We start from the raw sequence: 24,340 nt of genomic DNA on the forward strand, positions 1-24,340 counted from the left end.
ATGCACACTAGGCCTTATTTACAGAAAGAGAAAGGAAAGGGAAAAACTAAATTTTTCTCTGAACCCATGAAGAACTTGCAAGACAGTGGCACCAGGGTCCATAATAGGAAAATCAGGATCCCATTCAGTGCATTCAGAGTATGCTGTTCAGTGGTAAAGCACCACTTACTCTACACTACCTTTAATTGAATGAGTTTATTGATTTAATCTAAAGATAAAACAGAATTAACTATTTGAAATATTTTCGCTTAAACCAGGTTATGCACTAATAGCCAGTCATGTTTTTTAAAATCCTAATGTCTTGGAGAACTGGATGAGTCCTGAGATGGGTAATGGGATATATGTGTTGCTGTTCACCTCAATACCATCAGTTTAAAAGTTGTTACCATATAATGGCTATTCTGTTCCCTCTGTGAAATAAATTGGTGGTTTCAATCCAGTTATTAATCACTCAGGTGGCCACATCTCTTAAAAACAGTGTCATGGTTATCATCTCTCTTGGCAGAATGGGCATGGGCGCTCAACTGCTCTCTCTCCTAGAAGTGGTTTGACTGGATCAGGATTAACAGAGGTAGGCCGTGCTGCTGCCTGTGTTATACCTCTTTGGGCAAATAGAGAGCTCAGTTCTCTAGAACGGTCAGTCCTGTGCTAAATCACCCCAAAAAGAACAACCAGAGCCAATTTTAAAGCAATTCCACGTAACTGAGCCAGGTCCCATAAGCAGGTGAATCGTACTTCATGATCCAGTGTTAAATGCCAAAATGATCCAGCAGAAAAAGAATGGTGGTTGATTGTTGTGACCAGGCTATCCATGGCCATGAATGCTGAAGCCCTTCTCAAATTACAGAGCAAAAGGTGTGATTTGCAGTTTGAATCCCTAATCCACAAAACCTCTTTATAAGAAAGAGTCTAGATGTCCCTCTGTTGTTACCGTGTTGTTTAAATTGAAGTATTAAAGGAACACTGTCAAACATTTATAGTATTTGACATTGTGGTTTTCGATTTTACACACCATTGTTAGTTATTATTTCTATTGTGGTACACCTAGGGGCCCCCGCTGTGGATCAGGGCCCCGTTGTGCTAGGCACTGTACATACATAGAGAACAAAAAGACACTTCTTGCCCTCAAGTGCTTGCAAGCTAAGTATAAGACAAAAACGGGTGAATACAGCAACATATGGGGAAGCCTAAGGAAGTAATGAGACAATACTGGTCAGCATGATAAATGGTGATCACAACATACCAGTCCTTTTTTAGTACAAAAAAGATACATTGTAGGCATTTTATTTGGGTGGGTTTTTTTTCTATTTTGTAAATCCTGCATTTGTCTCCTCCTCTGTGTTTTCGAATGGCATTAAAACTTGGAAATCTGTTCTGTTAAACAAAAATATTCATGTCCTGCACCACTGATAAGAATCCAGCTCTGGGACTGGTGATTGTTTTTAAAGGTGGTCCCAAAATTAGCTGGAAGATCAAAAGAACTTTTCTGAGTGACTAAAACTAATGATGAGTCTTCGTTTTTTCATTTTCCTGGAGATGCTTTCCTTTTTGACTTGTTTTATGTAAGGAGCCAGGCCCTAGCTCTCACTTACCTTTGTACATACAGTTTGCACAAAGTCTATTCTGACACTGTTTTGCAGATCTCAAGTAAGCGTTCACTCATCGCAGGTCCTCTGCTGCTCTGAGACTTGGGTTAGGAGTCAGATAGCGTGAAATACGTGTCTGTGCTTACGCTCATGACCTCATACACTGCTTCTTCTTTGGGATTACTCAAGCTCCTTTCATGAGTTTTCCCAGTAATGCTGCTTCTGAAGTGTTGTTTTTGTGTCTGTTATGGGGTGGGGTGAGGCAAATATGAAAATGACCTAGATGTTTAGCTTTGGAAACGACTCTTCTGAATGCATTATCCTAATATTAAGATATGTTAGATTTTTTTTGGCCCCAAAACTGTGACCTATAGAATCTTTTCAAATATAAAGCAGAATAAGGAATTAGGGAAAATTAGGATTATAAAACCAGGTACAGTGTCAAAAAATAGAGTATTGCTATCCTTAAGCAGTCAAAAATCATGCACTGGGCCACCAAAAATCAGGAACTTGGCTTAAAAATCACGAGCTATTAAAAACAATAAACTTTGGATTCTTTTTATTTGCTTCTGAGCCATTACAATTCATGTTTTCGTGCTTGTCTCAGCAACCTCAAAGGCCAGAAAAAAAATTTAAATTAAAATTGAGATTTTCTCAATCACAGGATTTAGAAGCTGAAGATTTAAAAGAAACATCAAATATTGCCTAATTTGTGATAAAATTGCAAGAGATTACTGAAAATTAGAGTTTTTTGTGATTTGTCATGTGACATCAGCTGTTCTTGCAGAGATTTTATTCAAGTAGTCAACTATTTCCTGTGGCCTTTTATCCTCTTGTATGAGGAAATATAATTCTGATTTACTCTGAGACCCATACACGTAGAATATTTGAGGGAACTGGAACACCTTGTTAGTATTATTTGGAATTGGGGTGTGTGTGTGTCTGTGTGTATGTTCTGCACCATCAGCAGGCCTTCAAAAGCTATGCCTTTATTTCTCCTAGATAACGATATTTCACTGCTGATTGATTTTAACTGATGGATCTGATATGTCTAATAATCCTATTCCCTTTCCAGACAATTTCACTTAGAAGAATTGAGAAAAGAAATCGTCAGAACCTGTTTCAGTTTTTGGTTTTGCATTTGTTTTTTTGAAACTGTGGTCAGTGCCTATGTGTTTATTTCCAAGCTTTAATAAGTTCTGATTTAGTTACTCAAAGTTCCCAGGAGAAGTGGAGAATGTGCTACTGCTTTAACACTTAATTATTTTTATGCAGTTTATTTTTGTAACTTTCTTGCAGGAGTGTTTTTTTTTCCTATAGAATTTTCCCCCCAAAGAATCTTCGCCTTTCTCATCCTTCTCCACCCCACCCTAAATCATGTCCCCCACGTACACACTAAATATTTTTTTAATTAAAAAACAAAGGAACTAGTAGGGTGCCATTTACCTTCCCTTTCTGCCAGTACTCCTCCATTTCCACTTTTGGTTGGAGATCACAGTAATCCAGCTTGTTGTGGAAAACAAGTCTTCCAGTAGTGACATCTGGTTCTTTGATGAGCTCCACAGGTATTTGTAATGTGAGTTCTGTTGGCAGCTTTGGCGATCCACTGGAAGAACTGGCACACTTTTATCTAGATGAGAATGAGAAAATCCCCTTGTGAGGGAGAGAGAGAGAATAAAACACTTGTTTTTCTCCATGCCACTATTAATTCTCTCAGAAGTATGAAAGTAGTACTGATAACTGCTTGGTAGCATGGTATGCTTAATGAGTTTGTTGTGTGATATTTTGGTGAAAGAATACAGCCTGTGTACGCACAATCCACTTTATAATCATTGCATTGCAGAATTGAATGAGAAAATGACCAGAGTTTTACATTTTGTGTGTGTTTTGTGTGCCTGTTGGTTTAAGAGTGTAAAAGACCTATTAAGTCATGCAGTCTAACTCCCTCCTAGTTTTGTTTATCTTATGTCTTTCTATGGTTTTGTCCAGTAAAATTGTAAGTCCTCTGCAACGAGACTTCTACCACTTCTTGGGAGACTGTTCAACAGTCTTAATACATGTCACTGACTGGGAGTTTTCCTTGCTATACATCCTCAACTTTTCATTTTCTTAGTTTATTTTCATTACTTCTAGCTATACCCTGGGGCTGAAATCCTGGCCTCGCTGAAGTCAGTTTGCCACGGAGTATTGCCATTGACTTCAATGGATCCAGGATTTCATCCCACACTTAAAACTCCTCTCCTTACTTGAAGTGTGTGTATGTGTAGGCTGTTACAAGGTCCCCTTTTATTGTAGCTTAGCTAAACGAGGTGTCTTTAGCTTGTTAGTTATTTCTAATAAATTAGTCCTTTGATCATTTGTATTGCTCTTAACCAAGCTTCTTTCAATTAGTGAATATCATTTTGGTAACATGGTACTCGAAATTCAGTGCAATATTCCAGATTTCCAGAGTACGTCAGCATTCTGAAATGGTACTGTTCAGGGGACTTCACTTGGCTCGTAATGTAAAGGGAAGCTACTCTGTGACACCTATGCAGTCTAGTAGCATGAAAAGAATAAGAGCACTTCTCATGTCTGGGCATATGCTTGTCATGGTATAGTCTCATAACTTTAACAGGTTTTTAAATGAGCAGGTTTTCTATCACCCATAATAGTTCTGGACTGCAAAAATCTAGTAAACCTGGATAACAAAGGAGGCAATTGAAAAATTCCAGAAATGCATTTTATGTCTTTGAAAGGTTTTTAATAGCCACGCCCTGCTTATTGTTGCCAAACTAAAGGATGTCCTTTCTCCATGTTAAGATTCTGTTGTAGCAGAAGTTGGCTCAATTTTTTTCCCCCCACACTTTGGGCACTTTCAACTCCAAATCCACTTTTGCAATAATGGACTTTTTCAATTTTCAGCCCAATTTCTGAGCCATTTTATTAACCAGAAGTACACTGATTCAAAACTTGTGTTTTGATTCTGTTTTGGATTTTGATATCAAATGATTCTGAGCACATGACATTTTAATGCAGTTTGTCTTTTCAAATAGATTTGCCTTCTAGTGCATGTGACAACAGGACTTTGCTCATCAGTTAGAGCACACATTTCAGAGCAGTTGTTACCTAAAATATTATCATAAGGCATAAGAAAACACACGATTTAAGTTGCCTTTCATGAACATAATTAAGAATTAATAAGCCTGTACCAGTGGCTAGTCCTCAGATTTTCCACTGTTTTGCCTTTTGTGACCTGTGTTATTAAAAGTCCATTATTTTTACAGACTTTATTAAATTGGATCTTATTAAAGCATTCTATATTTGCATTTGGTCTTTCATAATTCATTATTATTATGACATTTACTTTTTACCATCAGATCTGAAAACATATCATAAGCTACCCTTTTCTCTTGAAAGAAATGCTAATTTCAAACAGTCCTCTAATGGAAGAGAAAAGCTTTATCAGTTTTTTCATTTATTCAAGATCGTGTTAAGAATACTAATGCTAGACTTCTGTATGCTAATATCTAAGCGACTTTTTTAGTCAAAAGCATAGAATTATTGTTTTTAGACCACACTAAGTATGAAACTGAAGGGGCTACTACTCTGAAAGAAAATACAATTCTAAAGTACAGGTTTTTAGTTTTATAACCTATTAAAACATTTTAATGTTTTTATTGTTAAATTATGATTCTTGAATGAGTAATAGTAATTTTATACTTTTTTCATAGTTTAAGTAATGTTCTTTATTCACTTATTTAAAAAAAAATCTGTCATCTTTGAAAATTGGTTTATTGTTTATTTTTTCTAGTTTTGTATTGTTCAGAGCACAGTTTGCTAGATACTGAACAGAAAAATGGAATTCTCCATCAAATAAGTCACTGTCATTGTCAGTTAAAGTTTATTATTATGCCTCCCATCTGGAATCTATCATCTTTGAAAATGGGCTTTTTGTGATAAATTTTGAGGGATAAGGAACTCCACAACTGAACACAGCAGTCCAGGTTTTAAGCTATATATAGCTCTGAAGTAAACTGTCGAATTTTAATATTTCTTTAAGGAAGAGATTTGTATTGGCTGAATTCTTTTCTAAAAAACCCACTGTAACTTAAAGAAACTCTATAATGTAAACTTACATTGTTTTTCTATACTTTTTAGGTTTCTGACAATGTGCACTAGACACTTTGGGAGTGTTGTAGCCCAAACTATTCGAACTCAGAAGACGGATCAGTTTCCACTTTTCCTTATTATTATGGGAAAACGATCATCTAATGAGGTGTTGAATGTAATACAAGGTATAATTGTTCCTTTACGGTGGGAACCTATTTCTTATATGGGTACTGAGACTGTCAGATGACCTCTTTGTTATTAATTCTTAGTGTTCGTCATGAGATTTTTAAGATGTTTATTATTAACTTGTTACAGAACAAAAACTGCATTACAGAAAGATAAATAGCCATTGTACATAAATATGCTATGTTATGTAACACTAAAGGATTTAATTGACATAATCATAATAAAATCATGGTTTAATATTTTTTCAGATAGAGAACTGCATTAATATTAAACTGTCTGGGCCAACATTTCTAAAATAGGAGCTAAATATAGTTTTCTAAATCCATATGTAGGAAGCTGCATTGATTTTTGTAAATGCTGAGCACCAAGCTGCGATTAACCCCATTATTTAGTGTGAGCTAGTTTTGGCCCCGATCCTGCAATCAGATCTGTGTGAATGGTACCTTGCGATCACATGGATCCCTGTTGACTTTAGTGGATTCCATTTGGGCATGAGCCCGCCTGCGTAGATCTGACTGTAGAATGGGGGGCCTCAACAGACTCAAAGTTGCTAATATAATGTCCAAATAATGAGAGATTCTGCTACTTACCTGAGTAATTCGTTCTTATTTAAGTAGTCCCAGTGACTTCATTGAGATTGTTCAGGTGAGAAAGGGTTGTTTGGATGGTCCCTTAGATTGCAATTCTTCAATAACTCTGCAAATTAAAATGCATCGAAGAGGCAGAATTCCTTCCATCCTGTTGTTTTGCTTTACCCTTAAGTTTCCTTTATGAAGTTCTGTCTCATTTGCTTTGTTTCTTATACCTAGCTCATTCATTCTAGTCCCCTTGCATTTTCTTGGGAGAGTCTCAGCCTCAGGTCCCCTCCTGAGAGAAGGAAAAGCTGTTTGCTGTTGCAATCATTGGCTTCTCTCATTGCCAATGATTCCTTCTGTAGAGTGGACAAATGGATAATTCCTCTGGAGGAATCACCAGTGCTCCTTCCATCAGTTGGCCAGAAGAGTTACTTTTTATTTATGAAAAAAGAAAAGGAGTACTTGTGACACCTTAGAGACTAACCAATTTATTTGATCATGAGCTTTCGTGAGCTACAGCTCACTTCATCGGATGCATACCGTGGAAACTGCAGAAGACATTATATACACACAGAGACCATGTCTCTGTGTGTATATAATGTCTTCTGCATGTCTCTGTGTGTATATAATGTCTTCTGCAGTTTCCACGGTATGCATCCGATGAAGTGAGCTGTAGCTCACGAAAGCTCATGCTCAAATAAATTGGTTAGTCTCTAAGGTGCCACAAGTACTCCTTTTCTTTTTGCGAATACAGACTAACACGGCTGTTACTCTAAAACCTTTTTATTTATGCATGTACTTTCCCTTTTAATAAATCTAAACAGGATACTTCCAAATCTACGTTTTCTACCAACTACCACAGAGTTTGTCTCCCCTAAGGACAATGCATGGTTAAATAGTTCTGTGCTCTACTAAATCTGCTTATTCCGTACAAATAATTAAATAACTATATTATTTACTCTGGTTTATAGGCTCCACTTCAGCCAGGTACTTAAACATGTGTGTGGCTTTAAGCATGTGAGTTATCCCATTGAAGTCAATGGTGCTTGTTTGCTTAAAGTTAGTCATGTGCGTGAGTATCTTGCTGAATCAGAGTCTAAGAATTGTTATAAAATATTCCAGATTACTTCACTTCAGTCTCTGGGGTGTATATTTCATTATGTGTGGGGATTTCTGGTACTAGCTCCTTAAATTTTAAGATGGTGATCTACCCCAGTAAATGCATCCTTTTATTTTGGGACTGAACCTATAGAAAAAAATTGACACACACATTAAATTTTGCTGTGTTTTATGTTTCCTAGAGAAATGCAACATGAATGCCTTTTAGGATTGTATCATCAAATGCATAGTGCCCTATGAAATTATATGCATGTGTAGCAGGACAAATACAATTGTTGCTGTTTGCAGAGTAGATGATTCTACTAATGAAATATAGAAAACCTTTCAAAACTAGAGTAGGAGTAAATTTTCAAAAGCACCTTTTCAGAAATGATAAAGGCACATGGGAGCCTAAGTTTTAATGACTTTTAGTAAGCCTTATGCTCCTAAAGGCCTAAGTCAATTTTTGGAAAATGGGAATTCAGCTCCTGAGTGCCTTAGGCATTCTTGAAAATTTTACCTCCAGTTACCAATTCAAATCTAGCTCATGTTGACAGTAACTAAAATGTATTCTCATCAGAAGGCTGTGTAGTTGCTCATGTTAGATGACGTTACAGTCTTTGCTAATCCTAATGGACAAGTGGCCTCATACCAAAGTCACCCTCACAGGTGGCACTAGTTGGCACTCTGGTTAGCAGTCACAGGAGAGAAACCAAAGACTAAGTGGATCATGGTAGGAGACTGAACTGACCTTTTAACCCTATTGAAGAATGTTGACACACATTGCTAGGACAGCATGGGGAAGCATCCACTTCCGGGGCCTATGCTGGATTTGTTTTATGTATAGATGTAGGACTTCCATGTCCAGGGCTAGTCAGTCTGGAATAGATATGCTGTCGGAAAAATAAAACTTGTTACAACTGAAAACAAAACTGATTTTGAGTTTAATGTTGAGGTGAATCATTCGTGTGGGTTCAGAATGCTCTTCTTCCAGATTTAACTTCTTTATTTTTAACCTAGCCACCAACAGAGTCTTAATAGTAATGTCCTATCCCATGTGACCTAAGATTAGCTCTACCTAGATAGATAATGATATATAGTAGTTGCAAAAAGCTAAAAAAAAGTCATTGATTCTCACACATCATTCTTTTCTCTAACATAAATTAGAGATGCTACCAATTGGTACAAAAACAAATATTCTAATTTGTACCACTGAAAAATTCAGACTACATTTGCACATGTTAGGATTTGCTGGTGAAACATTTTAAAAATTTTAAACAAAAAGGCAAATTAAAAATATTCTAATGAGATATTAGTATTTTCTAATCGGCCATTTTTCAAACACTAGTTATTCCTTATGGATTAATTCTCGAATGACTTTCCATTTTTAATAACTTTTATAATATGAAGTTCAGCTATCTTCCTTTGTTGCTAGGTAACACAACAGTGGATGAGTTAATGATGAGACTGATGGCTGCAATGGAGATCTTCAGTGCTCAGCAGCAAGAAGACATAAAGGATGAGGTGAGAGTTGACAGTTACTGCAGACTCCTAATGGATTTCGAGGATGATGGGGAATATAAAGATAAACAAAGAAAAGACTTTTTGTGCCGGTAAAGTTTGTTACTTTGTGTTTCAATCCACATCTTCCATTAGGGAGGGGGAAAATAGTAAATCTCCTTTATTTATTTAGTTGGTTTCTTCAAAAGATCAGTGCAATTTGTTACATATTGGCTTTATTAGTCACTTTCAGGGTCTTTGTTTTCTTTTTCAGAATATTGGTTATGAGTAATAGTTTACATTTCCAATAGTATTATACTAGGTTAATACGATCATACCAGGAAATGACAACTACAAACACTCCTCATGTCTACCTTTAAAGTCACAGATGGAAAACAAAAGTAGTTTGATGTTTTTTAAATGCTTATATGTAGAGAGAATAAAATACTCGGTTTAAAAGGAAGCCTTAGAACAAACAGACTTGTAAAGTGCCATTGAATCACCATTTGAAACGAAATGATGTGTAAGTGATAATATGAAGTTTTCAGAAACAGTCAGTGTTTCAATTACATAGAAGTAGACACAAGCCAGGTATACAGTAGAGAGATGTTTATCTGTTACTCTATAAATTGAGAGTGACATTTTGAAGTAATGAAGTACTTAGTAAGGAATTTGTAATAATAGGTGTGTTGCCATTCAAGATTATTGTTATCCTTGTGTGTAGACATTGATTGACAATAATTCACTAAACACATTCTTCACATTTAAGTCTTGTGACTCATTAGTACCAGATTTACTGATTATGTTGTATAATAATGTGAGTGCACACTATCTGCATGTATATTTCCCAGTTAATTTTTTCATCTTAATTTGTGTTCCCCATAACTCATTGGTAAAGAAATTAACTTTAATTCCTTTAATACTAAACACAAATTTTAATATGAGGGTTACAAGACAAATCCAAGGCATAGGATAATTGAATTTTTGATTGCGTTTTAACTGCAAGTAGTCTGGTTTTTTTATTTATTTATTTTAAGTGCCTTCATCGGAAGATAAAATTCAGGTTACAAGTGAGAGTACTGAGGAAGATTCTGAGGTCTGAAATCTGTATTGAACTGTTCAGTACGTAACAATATAGATTTTGTCTTGGCAAAGCATGGGAGTGCAGAGTATGGTGCTATTGTTATTGTAAAGGTGTACAACAAATTTCAAAATTAAAATTAGAACGGTGTCTTATGCTTCTAATTAAAATCAGATCAGTGATTTATTTTGATGGGTCATTCTAGAAGCTTACTTCATTGTTGTTGTTTTTTTAATTTAACTAACAAAGATTCTGTACTATCTTGTTAACTGAGTGATGGGAAGTCATCACTACACTGTTGGATGCCGGGAAATCCTCCTGTTGCTTAACTCTAATTAGTAGTATCCTAAAAAGTATAGATTTCTGCTGCTGTAAGAAGGTGGGATTAATGTCACTCATTTTTATGTTTACTGGTAAGAATAACCATACACCATAATACTGTTATATTTAGAACAAGAACAGTCTACCTACTAATTGCAAATTCACTAATGCTCTTTGGGGAGTAACATTAAGGTTGAGAGAGCAATAAAACAAACAACGTTTATTTCAAATTGTAACAGGATCCTTAACATACCTCAGTATGTCCTTGTATTACTCCATATAAGATGTGTAAGAGCTCTCTCTGGACTGGGAACCATTTACAGATGATGTTTATATACCACAGTACCAAGGCACAATCAAGTGAGCTCATGACATGATGGCTATTGTGCTTTGAGAGCATCAGATGAAAGGTGCCATCTAAGTATGAAAATGTAATTATTATTATGGCAGATTTTAGCATGGAATTTCTTGAATCTTTATTGGTCCATGTATTTCATCTCCCAGGTTTTCTAAAACTCTGACTCCCATTAATGTGGAACCTTTCCATTAACCTGACTGAAAATGAGCATTATGACAAAGTGTAGTGCTCATACTAACTCCAACTCAGTTGCATGATTATACTTTTTCATTTATTTAAGTGGGAATCCATGCGCCAAATCCAACTCCCCTTACTCATGACTAGTCACATGACTAAGGTGAGCAGGGTTTGCTTCTAGATTTGTAAATACTGTTTGTTCCGTTGCTGCTACTAGATATCAACATCTATAAAAATTACCTACTGTACATGCCCATTGCTAATTGAAATTTCTAAGTAGTTTCAAAATTTATTTTCTTTTTCTCTCATAGCTAACAGCAGCTAGATCTCTGTTGGGACTAATTTTCTGGAGCTACGTATTTAAGCTATTTTTTTTATAGGAGTCTCAGGTAGCAATGCCTATAGTTGAAGTTGCAAAACACCTGTCCGTTATAAGATCCTACTTTCACTTGCTTATAACTTTACCAAAATTACATAATTGAGGCTGAAATTTTCACTGGTGATATTTAACCAGGCTGAACTTTTTTGGAATATTTCAGCTAAAATGATCGTTGCTTCCAAGAATGAGGTTTGGGTAAAATACGTGTATTTTCTCCATGTTAAAAGAATTCTTACAATAGTTTTTTTAGAAGCTCTAGTATCTCCATGCTTTGGTGCAGAGACCTGAAATGTGGTGGTGGGGGGCGGGAGGGAGGGGTCACCCTGGTGTCAGGGATGTGCCTTTTGATGCTCCTGTGAACATTTGCCCACGTTATAAGCCTCTGAAGAATCTCTGTTCACACATACTCAGTTGAAGTTGTTAGCTAAATTCTCTAGAGGTTCCATCTGCACTGAGCTTGTCCCATCCTCTCACAGTTACTGTGTGGTGGCTTGATTGCAAATGCACCATCTACACAGAGCAACTGAGCATGTTCCATCCGAGGGCTTAGGGGCTGAGCAGGACTTTCTCAGCAATTGCTCATCCTGGCTGCCAGTGATCACTGGCACAGGAACTGTGCACTGAAGGACTGATTGCCTTGTGCTCTCAATGCTCATCCTGCTGATGCCAGGCAGTGAGGAGGAAGCGTGGCTCAACTACAGAGGGGTGAGGAACGGGGGGGGGGGGGGTGAAGAGAGACGGAGTGAGTGGATAACAGTAGGAGCTTGGAGGGTTAGAAGCAGGAGCTGGAAGAGAGGGAGGGAAAGGGACAGGAGAAGGGATGGACAGAAGAAGGGGGAGAAATAAGAATAAGTAGGGGAGAAAGAGCAAGAGTCCTGGAGGAGTGGGAGGGATAGCAGCAGAGTGGGGCAGGGAACAGGGGAAATGGGCAAAAGCCAAGGATGGGCAGGAGTCGGTGTTAGAGGATAGGAGTGCAGGGGAGATGGATAGGATGGAGTGGGGATTGGCAGGATCCAGGGGGATAGCAGCAGCTAGGATGGAGTGAGGAAGATGGACAGGGGCAGAAACTTCAACCTCGAATCCCGAGTCTTACATTCCTTTGCTGTCGAGCAAATAGTTGTGGAACCCACTAACAAACTATGTGTCTTCATCTTGGGGATTTGAACTTAGATATTTGCTTCTCCCTAAGTGCATAGAACTCCAGTTTCATCACTCGGAATTCTCCCTGTGTAAGATCTGCTACAATATATTGCTCTAAGAGCAGAATTTTGCCCATGTCTACACTGGGCAGTGTTTTTTCTCCCATTTCCCCGTTTCCTCAGCACTGTTAGCACACTGACATATCTGCACCAGAGGGAATGTGGCATAGTCTGCCTTGGAGGTGGTAGATGGTTAATTAGTGAAAATATTTGAAAAACTTTGGAGGTAAATTTACAAATGTTATAAATTCTATGTACACAGAGATATTTGAATATAACTTAGATGTATTTATTATAAAATAAACATAAAAAGGGTAATCTCCAATGGCCTTTGAAGTAGAAAGTAAAATTAAAACAGTATTATGTAATGTATTATTTCAAAAAGGGAGTATTTAATAAGTAGTATGTACATTTTGTGCTTAACAAAAGGTGTTGGCATGAGAAAAAAATATTGACTTTTTTGTGGTTTGATACACAACATGTGTAACTTTCTTATAAATCTTGTCCTTGACAACTTATGTTCAAACATCAGTGCTTTTTTTCTTTTGTGTTGAAGAACTTAATTTAGTTACATGCAATTCCTTTACAAATATGACAATAGCAAACAGGATATAGATTCCGGTTTCTGTTGCTGTTTTCTTAATAGCAACAGTAAGTCATCGTAAAACCACAAGGGGATAAACAGAACATTCTTTTGTGTTTGAAAAGCCAGCAGTATATCTTAATTGTAAATAAAGACATAAAAGAACTTTTTACTGTGTGTGAGAACTGGATACACTTCCTGTAATTAACAAAAATTCACTAATGAGCAGCCTAGATAGTTGAACTTTCCTTTTGTGATGGATTTATAACTTGCATGCATAGAAAAGCTTCAGAACACAGACACTTCATAATTCATGATAGCATAGCACATGTTGCATCCCCCTCTAGTGGTTGTTCCAATACAGGATAACTGCCTGGTACTACTGGCAGCTAATGAAGTCCCTTCTTTAGCTCAAATGGCAGAGGTGCATGCTGTGGTGCTGAAGGTGTCTGTTCAAGCACCAATTTATAACCACCTCCCACTCACATGTCATTGGTTGGTATTGCAGGTGGGATGCTCAGTACCACAGCACAGACCTCTGCTAGCTGAATAAAAGGAGTAACTCCTTTAGTCGGTAACAGTAATGTAGTCATTAAAATGTTGTGCTTTAGTATCAATGTTTTAGGATAATTTACTGGTTTTGCTTCATTGGATTTTTATGAGAGTGATTTGGAAGCATACTTTTAATGTGAAGTGCAAAAATCTCACCATTTAAATAGCTAAGCGGATTTCACTTCTTGGTTTATTTATTTGCTTTTGATTAAACTTTTTTCTTCCCAAAAGTCCCAAAAGAATTGCCTTACAGAAAATTAAAATGTATTTCGTTTATTTGTATCGATAGTCATGGTGATCGGCTTTCCTTGTCACAGGACAGAGGGGCGCACACTGTGTATTTTGATAGTTGTAGCTGGGTTGGACTTCAGTGAGGAAAGAAGCTGGTTCTTTTCACCCACCCTCTCTTCCTCGTTTACTCCCTCTACAGGCAGCCAACTCCGCCTTCCCTGGCTTCTCTCTTCCCCATTGCTCCCAGGCAGTCAATCAAATACCATCCCTTCTCTCCCTCCCCAGCTAGCCCCAACGCACTACCCATACTTGGCTTGCAAAGATTTTGGGGACCCAAATGCATCTGTGCCATGTCACCATGTGGACCATCTGTCATACTCTCCTCTCTAGCACAGCATGAATATACCACCTCCATCTCCCTTCTGATACTGAATTGGCCATGCTACAGTGCAATGGGTTTATAAGGCATAATCAGCAGTATGCCATTATTGAGTTCATGTGAGCATGGCGGATTCAGTAAAGAGGCCCGCAGAAGGAGATGGCAGGTTCGAGCCCAGCACAACCAACCACTGCAAGATGAAGGAAGCAGATTGACTTGACTAAAAGGTGAATGGTCAGACTGTCGTCAATATAACCAATTCTAGAGAACCATGGACCAACCCCATGGAGTATGTATCTGTGAGGTTAGATCAATGGATGGATATAAACATAGGCATGTGACAGGTTCACCCAGGGTGCCACCTGGAACTGGGCTACCACTGAGCCCTCTGACCCACCAGCCTGAGCTCCCTCTCACACTGTGCTGCTTTGGCAAGCTGCAGACACACTCCCTGGTCTTACACTTCCACCAGCGTACACACAGGTAGGGTCACACACAGCTGCAGTTACATGCAGGCTCTTGGACCAGCTACTGCATGTGAACCAACAATAGAGAGGCTACAGCCAAAATAACCACCAGCTTCCCAGTCTAGGACCCCAGAGCTGTACCGTTCTGCCCTGGTCCAAACCCCAACCAGTATAAATTTATTATCCAGTTCGGCTCCCCGTCAATGTGGAGAGGAATATGCAGCAGCCTTTGCCCCTTGAGGTATGATTTCCCATGCACTTCACTCCAACTCACTGGTTTAGATAAAGCAAAAACAAGTTTATTAACGACAAAAGATAGACTATAAGGGATAGCAAACAGATCAAAGCAGATTACCCTAGCAAATACACAAAAAAGAAAACTAAGCTTAATATACTAGATTGATTGGATATGAATTAGCAGATTCTCACTCTAACTGATGATACAGGCAGACTTACAGATTCTTAAGGCACAAGCTGCATTAGCTTTATAGCTTGGGTTTCTCAGGTCTTCATACACAGGCTAGAAATCCCTTTAGCCTGGATCCAGCACTTTCCCCAGTTCAGTCTTTTTTCCTCAGGTGTTTCCAGGAGTCTTCTTGTGTGGGGAGTGAAGACCAACAGATGTCACTCCCTGCCTTATATAGCTTTAGCATATGACAGGAATCCTTTGTTTCAAAACTTGGTTCCCAGACCAGTTTGTGGAAAAATACTGACATCCCAAGATGGAGTCCAGAGACATGTGGTCTGTTCACATGCCCTTGCAGTGTTGTAGCAGGCATTGCTTACAGGCTGGCCAAAACATTCACAGGAAGGTTAAGTTCTTTCAGCGTCCATTGTCTTTGCTGATGGGCCATCAGCCCTGTCTGGCTTCTTCATTGTTGTACCAGAAAGGCTAGCTGTGGGTGTAAGCACGATTGAAATACAGATATATAGTCAATATCCCTAACTTTAGATACAAGTATGATACATGAATACTAATAGGATAATCCTATTTCAGCAATTCATAACTTTTCCAATGACACCTCATATGACCCATCTTGTACAAAATGCATCATAATTATGCCATAATTCTATCATAATAATATAACTGTGAAGAATATGGGGAGTAGTGTCACAAGGCACACAAAGTATGAAGGGATTTCTTTTTCTCTCCCTCTCTTTCTCTCCTTTTTCTTCTCTTTTTGGGCCTGGCAAACTAAAATGAAGTACTTACCTATTTGGTAGATAGGATGATGGGTCAGAATGACCCTACTGAAACAAGGAGTTGCATTTGGCACTTTCCTGCATGAGAGAAAGCCACTGTGTCCCAAGGAAAGATTCACTGTGCTTGTTCCCACCACCACCGTCTGGTGGTGGTTACACCAGAAGCAGTGTTAAGTTCTTTCAGAAGATCTGTAGGAATTATGCCAATGGACGCTACACTAGTGATGTCCTGAACCAGTGCATACCACTGGCTGTCCCAGCTATGCCCCCTCCCCTGGCCAGCACTACCCACTTCTGGAGCTGAACTGTCACCTTTGGGCCCACCACAACCTTCCATGGAGGGTTTTCTGCTCTTGGGGGGCACTGAACCAGAAACTAGCAGAAGCTGGCACAGTGTCGGCCAACAAGTGAATAGGCCACCTCAGTAGACTGAACCTGATGGGGCTGCATGGCATCCCTCAGTCCTCAAAGTACTGATCTTGGAAAAGCAAGAAAAAAATGGTAATAATTTAATATGTCTTTTGTGTTTGGGGTGTGTACAGTGCTAAAAAGATGTGTCCACAGCTTCTTTGTTTACATTTGTTGGCTCTCAGTTTGACTGTTGACTGATCATTTCAGCGTTGCATGAATGTCAAGAAGAGAGTCTGAATTTGTCACATATGAAACTAATGTGAAGAGATCCATGATTAAATACTTGGCATTAAAATGCAACACACCTGTTCTGAGCCTATCCTAAACATTTTCCGTTTCTTCCCTGAGGAGGAGACTTCTCAAAGGATTACAGTAACACTTTTTGACAAGCTTATACTGGGTGGAGTTCCCATGTAATGACATGGCTCATTTGATGATATCTCAGTAATGCATTCTTTTTATTTTTGCTGTCAAAATGTGTTACTGTAAAAGCATTGACTGTTATACAGCTGGTCCAACTTCTTCACATGTTATTTAAGTAACAGTAGGTCTAACACAATGTTTATTTTTCTAGTTATGCAACTTTAATGCTCTTGCTTTTAGATTAAACTTCAACGTTTAATAGATTTTTACCTACAATTGCTTGAAAAAGCACTTTATTTTTACAAATCCAAATTAAAACTTTCCATTCACTCTAAATTGCCCTCAACTGACACTTCACTTTTACTTGCAAATAAAGGATATCTATTTAAGAATTTTTAAATGGAAAAACTGTTATAAAGACGTTACAATTGACACTCAGCCTTACCAAAGTGTGGAAATGCAAAGTCAAAGGCATTCATTTTGACCACAGGTCACACTTGTTTTCCCTAGTTATTGCTATAGTCTGAGGAGGAAATAGCAGGTTTGTTTTCTATGTAATTGCTGGATGGAGGTTTGAATAATAACAAAAAAAAAAGAAGCCACAAATACACCTTAAATTCACAGCAGAAGCTAGTTATAGAAATATGTTTGTATCTCTGTTCATCCAGAAACTCTGTCTTTAAAACAATGATTCATTTGACCTAGAATAATATGTGCCATTTTCATAACGCTGTACTTAATCTCCCTCCTTCGACATTTCTACTCTCACAGGGAAAAAAAAACTCACCTGAATTGTAAATGGCAGTTTTCTGCATTAACTACAAGACCTGAAATTGTCAGCAGATACTCTCCCATGCTGCCGACCAAGTTGTAAGCCTCAGATTTTTAGGATATTTAGACGCTGTGGCCTTTTGCAGTGCAATGCCTAACTGATTTAGGAGCATACATCTCATTTTCAAAAGGGATTTAGGCACTTAGAAAGCAAAATCCCATTGACAGTCAGTGGGATTTAGGGTCCCATGCCTCAGTCCCTTTTGAAAATAAGATTTACTCTCCTAAACCAGTTCGGTGTTGCAATGCTGAGTGCACCAACACCGAAATAAATACTTAAAAAATCTGGGGCCAGCTAACCAGGCGGAGTGGTTCTTGGAGATCCTTAATTTATATTGTGTTTTTCCTAACTAATGCACAAAATTCTGCTGTTTGCAATGAGCCTTGCAGTCTCTGGTGTGAATAAGTGAGGTTCTACTATACTCCCTTCTCTTTATCTCTTCCCTCTTCCATTGTGTAGTCCTGTCTCCCTACCTTTGCTTCCTACATAACTGCCCTTGCTAATGACTTATTTGATTCTGATACCTTCACCACTCTAAAACATGCAATTGTCCACTTCTTTCTTCAGCAAACCCTTCTTTGGTGCTACCAGTATAGTAACTACCTTCGCATAACTAACTGTCCCTTGTTCAGCAAAGTGCTCAAGAAAGGAGCCTTCTGTCATCTCGCCAGTCACTTTGTACACAGCAGGCTTCAATTTCAGCGTTCTAAAACAACCTGATTGGGACATATGTGGGTTTTTTCCTCCCCAGTGTAATGCTCCATAGTAAGTTTTGCTAAAGGATTTCTCTCCTTTAAAAAAAAAAAAAATGTACAGCAGCTCTGATATTTGAAAAGTCCATTTAAAACAAAGGATAAACGCTAAATGGCTGTTTTGTCCTAGGTACCGTTTATAGTGTAAGTATGTCATCTCGTTTGTCATATGAACGTTATAACCATTGACATCGCTTCTGTGGTTCTCACATGCAAATGCAATTTTGCATGCACTTTTATATCAAAGGTATTCCACACCATATGTGTCTAAGTTATACAATGTACAAATCTGTCATCTTCAGTGAATCAAACTAATACCTTCATTGCACTGGTTTGTTTAGACAAACTGGGTGTTTTTCTTTCATACTCCCAGGAATAGCCTCAAGCATTTATAGTTTTTAACTTCAGGAGTGGTTCAGTGAAATGAAGAGTTTATTTCAAATAAACGTTCAGCATTTGTAAATGCCACTTTCTGGCTTACATTCCCAGAGGCAGCTCTGCGGATTCTGCTACCCTGTGCAAACATGCAAATCTCCAACTCATAGTCATATATTCAAGTTTTGCTGTCCTTAAGGTTTGTTTGTGATTACTCCTTCTTCCTTTATGATAGAACTGACCCTGGTGGACAATCCATGAAGTAAGGTCTGGCACAACTCACTAAGGTAACCTCCATGCAAAACCAAGATCCAGAGTTAAATCCTGACCTCCTACATAACAGGCCACAGGAGTGCCAAAGTTAGATGGAAAACTCCACAACATTAAGGCATGCTGATTTTTCCACCAAATCATCCCATCAAAGGGGCAGAGTTTGCCATCCCGGATAGTTGGCAGGACCATAGGAATTGCTATTCCAGATCAGACCAGAAATCCACCTAGACCTGTCTCTGACAATGGCTGCTAACAGATGCTTCAGAGGAAGGTGCCAGAAACACTGCAGTGGCCAATTACAGAATTATGCTCACAGGGAAAGTTTCTTCCTCACTCTGCCCGTCACTTTGTGGTTGGCTTATGCCCACAATCATCTTTTCTAAAAGTATTTATTATTTTTTATCCTGTCTAGTGTAACTTTGGGAGTTCTCATCTGTATAAATGGCTAATTCTTTTCTGATTCCTGCTGATCGGTTTGCCTCTGAAATCTTGTAGCAGTGAGTTCCATAGATTAATTATGTATTGTGTGAAAAAATATTTCCTTTTAAATTTGTTGCCTTTCAGTTTTGTTAATATCCCCATGTTCTTCTATTATGAAAAAGAGTAAACAGGATCACACACTGTAATTTCTCTAGAGTCTTCATTAATTTGGTGGAATTCTATTATGTCTCTTATTCATTGCCTCTTTAAAAAGAACAGTCCTGTTTTTTTCAGTCTCTGTGCATATAGAAATCTTTCCAGACTTTTAATTTTCACCTGTGACTGAACTGCTTCTACTTCTGTTAACTCCTTTCTTGAGGTAGGGTGACCAGAACCGAAAGCACCATTCCACATGGGAGTCTACCCAGGATTTATATAGTGGCATTACACTGTTTTCAGTGTTTTTTCTAACCTATTCCTTATTAACACTTGTTTTGCCTTTTGGACCAACTTGGCTCACTGAACAGATGTTTTCCCTGAGCTGTCCACAGTGGCACTCAGGTTTTTTCCTAAGTGGCTGCAGTTCATTGAAAAACAGGTATGGCCTTCTGGGCCCGTCAATGATCCAGTACCCATAAGGGTGGATCTTGAGGCATCCATGGGGAGCTGGGGCAATCATGTGGTGTCCCATTGTCTCCATTCTGCTGCTTCGAGATCCACGTTCACCATGGCAGCACGACTCCTTTAAATGTGAATGCCTCTGACCTTTTCCCATTAGGGGTGGGGGCCTGGCAGCATGGAGCAGGCCTCCATGGGAGATGACAGGTTCTTTTTCATTCAACAGCTCCAAATTCCTTCAGTTTGACTCATTGGCTGTTTGCTCCAATCTCTTTCCACCCCTTGCCCTCACAGCCCCTACTCTTCTTGCCTAACCCTCCATGCTTCTTCCTCTACTTTTCTTCCTCTTGCCATCACCCTCTTCCTTCCTCCTCCTTCAATATCCGCATTCCCTTCTTTCTACCCCTTCCTCTCTCTCCTACTCATGTTATTTTTTTAAAGAATGGGGTACTAACCACCCCTCACTGATCACTTGGCTTGTAGGTGGTATCTCCCTGCCCCCTTTGTCTTGTCTGTTCAGATTATAAATTCATCAAGGTAAGAATGGCGGCTTCATTTTTTGCTGCAGTCAATGGAAGCCATGTGAGCTCATCCAAAAGCAGAATTCAGCTGTAGAAAGGTACTTGTATGAGCAGAGGGTGTTTTGTTTTGTTGGTTTCATTCAGTTTCTTTGTATGTAAATCCATCCTCACTTGCCTGGATTTTCCTTAGCTGCATACAAAATGAAGTGCCTGCTCTGACTTGTGTAAGAACAGTAGAAGAACCTTGATCCAAATGAATGATTCTTTTATGAATACTGTTATTAGGTGTGCTTTCTGCAACACAATTGGGCTTTCTTTGTATTGCAGAAGCTTTTTATAGGATAAGAGAATATATTTTCTCTTGAGAGATCTTCACAAAAGAATCTTGGGGGAACAATACTGTTCAGTTCTCCATGAAAGAAGGTTTCAGAGTAACAGCCGTGTTAGTCTGTATTCACAAAAAGAAAAGGAGGACTTGTGGCACCTTAGAGACTAACCAATTTATTAGAGCATAAGCTTTCGTGGGGTAACTTAATGTAAAATCTCAGAGTTACTTTTAAGCTCAAGTAAAAGTTAAGACAGATACTTTCATCCACTTCTTATTTGGTTTTTGTTTTTATTTTATTTTATTTACTAAAAAGAAGACAAGCTAATATTATCTCAGCCATGCCTGGGATAATAGCTGCAATCTCACTATCCCGTCAATATTTTAAAAGGACTTCCTTCCACGTAAGCTGTCAATTAAAAAATCTTGTTCTATCATCATTCTGACACCAAATGGATAGTATAATGACTTTTTGACATTGGATGATGTAACATTTCTGAGTGACAACTGAACAATGAGAAATTCCAGCAGCTGTACTTTATATTCGAATGGTTAGCTTTGTGAATTGTACTGTAATTTCCTCCCAATCTACTCATGTATAATCGAAGAGCTATTACACTTGTTTCATACAATTATTATTTTATTTTCAAAGAAAAGGTTTGCTTTTCACAATTTTTGTGGCATCTCAAGCACCACTGCTTTCCCTCACCTTTATTATATATACATATATATATACACACAAACACGCATATATGCACACATGCTTATAATATATAATACTATATATTTCATATGTCTGCTTACATAATGTGTGTATATTATATTAATGGTAATAGTAATGATCTCCGGTATGATTAAGATCATGTTTAAGATCTTGTTCACACATTATGCTTTTTGAACCGGTGCAAGATAAATTGTCAGTATCCTAGTTTTGCCAGCAGCCTTAAGTGAACAATATTGTTAGACTGCTGCCAGGAAGGTGAAATGTCACTTGCTGTCCATTGACTTGTGAAGCACTTAGCAAGTGCATCTCGAAAAACTGAATTTATTTAGTTGTGATGCAAAATGGAATCATGCTTCCATAATAAAACAAACTTCAAAAAATATGATATTAAAGCAAAGTGTTTGAAAAGTGTAATCATTGCTGTTTGTGGAACTTCATGTTCCACCATTAACAGTGAACAGAAGAACAAAGCTTTTCTTAAAAATTCAAACTGATGTGGAAAAAAGTATATAGCTGCTAAGTGAATCATTGAAAAATATTAGTGTGTGGTTTTCAGTTTTGCTAACAAGAAAAATCTGATCTTCAGCTTTACAAAATAGTAAAATATGCTCATTAAAATAATTGCACAGGAATTTACAGCCAAATTCTGCAGAGCTCCCATTGATTTCAGCTGGCGTTGAGTACATGTATTGAGACCAGGATGTGGTCATTAACCACGCTTTTTAAATGGTGTACACATTAATACACTTTGAGCAAATTTATTAAAAATTGTAGTTCTCAAAAACTCCAGCAGTTTTTAATATGTACTTTTTAATACTTTGACCTTACAAAACTTACATTTGTTTTTAAAAACTGATGCCTTTTTTCTCATAATTTTCAATCTGCAAAAACAATTTGTATGTGACTGCATGCTCAGTTAGTCCTAAATACAGCTATATTGTGCAGACCTGACCCAGAAGCCCACATCTCACCGCCCTGTCATGCTGAGAGAAACACACCCCCATGAAATATCCACTGCTCGAAGGCAGAAGCCATGGGGTTCTTATTTCACCTCTTCTACTAACTGGGGTTAATATATTTGTGCAATTCATAACATTGTTATTATTGACCGAGGCCTCCTATACCTACTCTAGGAAGCAAGCAAGTAGATTCCCCCACTCCACCCCCAATATTTTTTTTTAACAAATAAGGTTGCATGAGGTATCTTCTGGAAGAGCTGGAAATACAACCCAGGTCTCTGCTATGAAAGAGATAAGTTTCATCCAGTTTGCTCCACCGCCTTTCAGAATGATCAAGCCAAATATATGTGCTTGGCTGTGCAGTTCAGGTTATGGGCATTTACCTATAAAATTAATACATGAAACTTGACTCACTTTCACTCTTATTAATATCTAACTCATGTTCTGTTTCTCATGCACTAGTAGGAAATTATTTGATTTTGCAGCAATAACAGATGGATATTATTTGACTTTTTTCCCTTTAAGAAACAACTGGGTTTTTTACCTTTATTAGTATTTCTTTATTATATAAAACTATGGTATGCATAATTTTATAACAATACCTTGTGTCATTGGACTGGAACTCAGAAAATCTGAGTTTAATAGCCAGCTGTGTCCCATACTTTCTGTGTGACCTTGGGCAAAACATGATCCATCTGTGCCTGAATTCCAACGTAAATGGGGCTTTCACAAGGCAGTTCTCAACTAACGTACTTTTTCTTTGATAGATGAAAAAAATTATGAGATTGTTCATTTACTGGCATAGTAACACAACTACTAATTTTCTTTACTTTCTGTGCCCTTTCACCATTACATAGTGGTAGCTCCTTTGACAAGCGTTTTCTTCTGGTCCTCTCATTACATTGTCATGTCTCTTTTGTTTTTTGTTTTCTGGCAACAGTGAGTCATCCTCACTGCTTTGTGTAATGTCTCTGGAGGAGAGACTTGGCTAGAGCAGTGAACTACATTTAAAATGAAAAGAACACAATATACAATGTTGAAAATTTATCCAGGATGTAACTGCGAACAAGAAAAGTATTATAGCTTTGCCAGAATACCTAGTGACTTGTTCGTTCTTGCGGAGTAGTAGTAAAACCAACTATAGCAGTGGTTCTCAACCCTTTTTTTACCCAGGGACCCCTAAACTTAAATAGACAAACCTGCAGACCTCCAACCAAAGGCAACGTGTGGGGTGGGCCACCTGCCTCCAGAGATTTCTGCCTTCCATTTGGCCCTGCTCCCTGAGGTGCTGATGTAGCCGGGCGGAGAAGTGGTGTGTCTCCTTGGCTAGCTGCTGCCTGCTCGTGGAGTCAGCGGCTGTGAAGCAACCCCTTCTGATGGCAGGGGGAGATCTTTCTGCAGTGATTTTTGGTTGCGGCCCACCCCCTACCCAGACAGGCTGGGTGGCCCGCTGAGGTGAGTCACGGGGTGGAGATGGCAGTCCCTCTACAAGCCCCGCCTGGGGCTGAGGCCCAGTTTATTTTGGTGGACCCCCTGAAACCTGCTTGTGGCCCCTCAGGGGGCCCGGACACCTGGTTGAGAACCAGTGGACTATAGCATAGCACAAATCTATACATAGAAACGTTTTATTTGATTACATCTCTTTCCTAGCTAAAAACTCTAGATGCTAGTGCTATCTAGTCTACCTAGGAATTTGACTTTAAGATCCAAGTATGAATAGTAGTACTAGGCCTCTGCCGTGTAATTGTTTACCTCTAGATTTAGGTTTAGCTATGGGATTTCACATCTTTCTATCAGGAT

The 24,340-nt window shown here is 38.3% G+C and overlaps 1 protein-coding gene across 1 annotated transcript in view; it reads left to right on the top strand.

Annotated features, from left to right (window-relative positions):
* The window catches only part of FAF1 (Fas associated factor 1), a 305,800-nt gene that overhangs the window by 243,750 nt on the left and 37,710 nt on the right, over nt 1-24,340 (top strand). Inside the window, exons 14-15 of the mRNA XM_084638066.1 lie at nt 5,727-5,863; nt 8,973-9,061. Coding sequence (XP_084494192.1) covers nt 5,727-5,863; nt 8,973-9,061 — 226 coding nt within the window. The remainder of the gene's footprint in view (nt 1-5,726; nt 5,864-8,972; nt 9,062-24,340) is intronic.

The sequence above is a fragment of the Lepidochelys olivacea genome (genome assembly GCF_965140295.1).
Source record: "Lepidochelys olivacea isolate rLepOli2 genome assembly, chromosome: 8".
NCBI lineage: Eukaryota > Metazoa > Chordata > Testudines > Cheloniidae > Lepidochelys > Lepidochelys olivacea.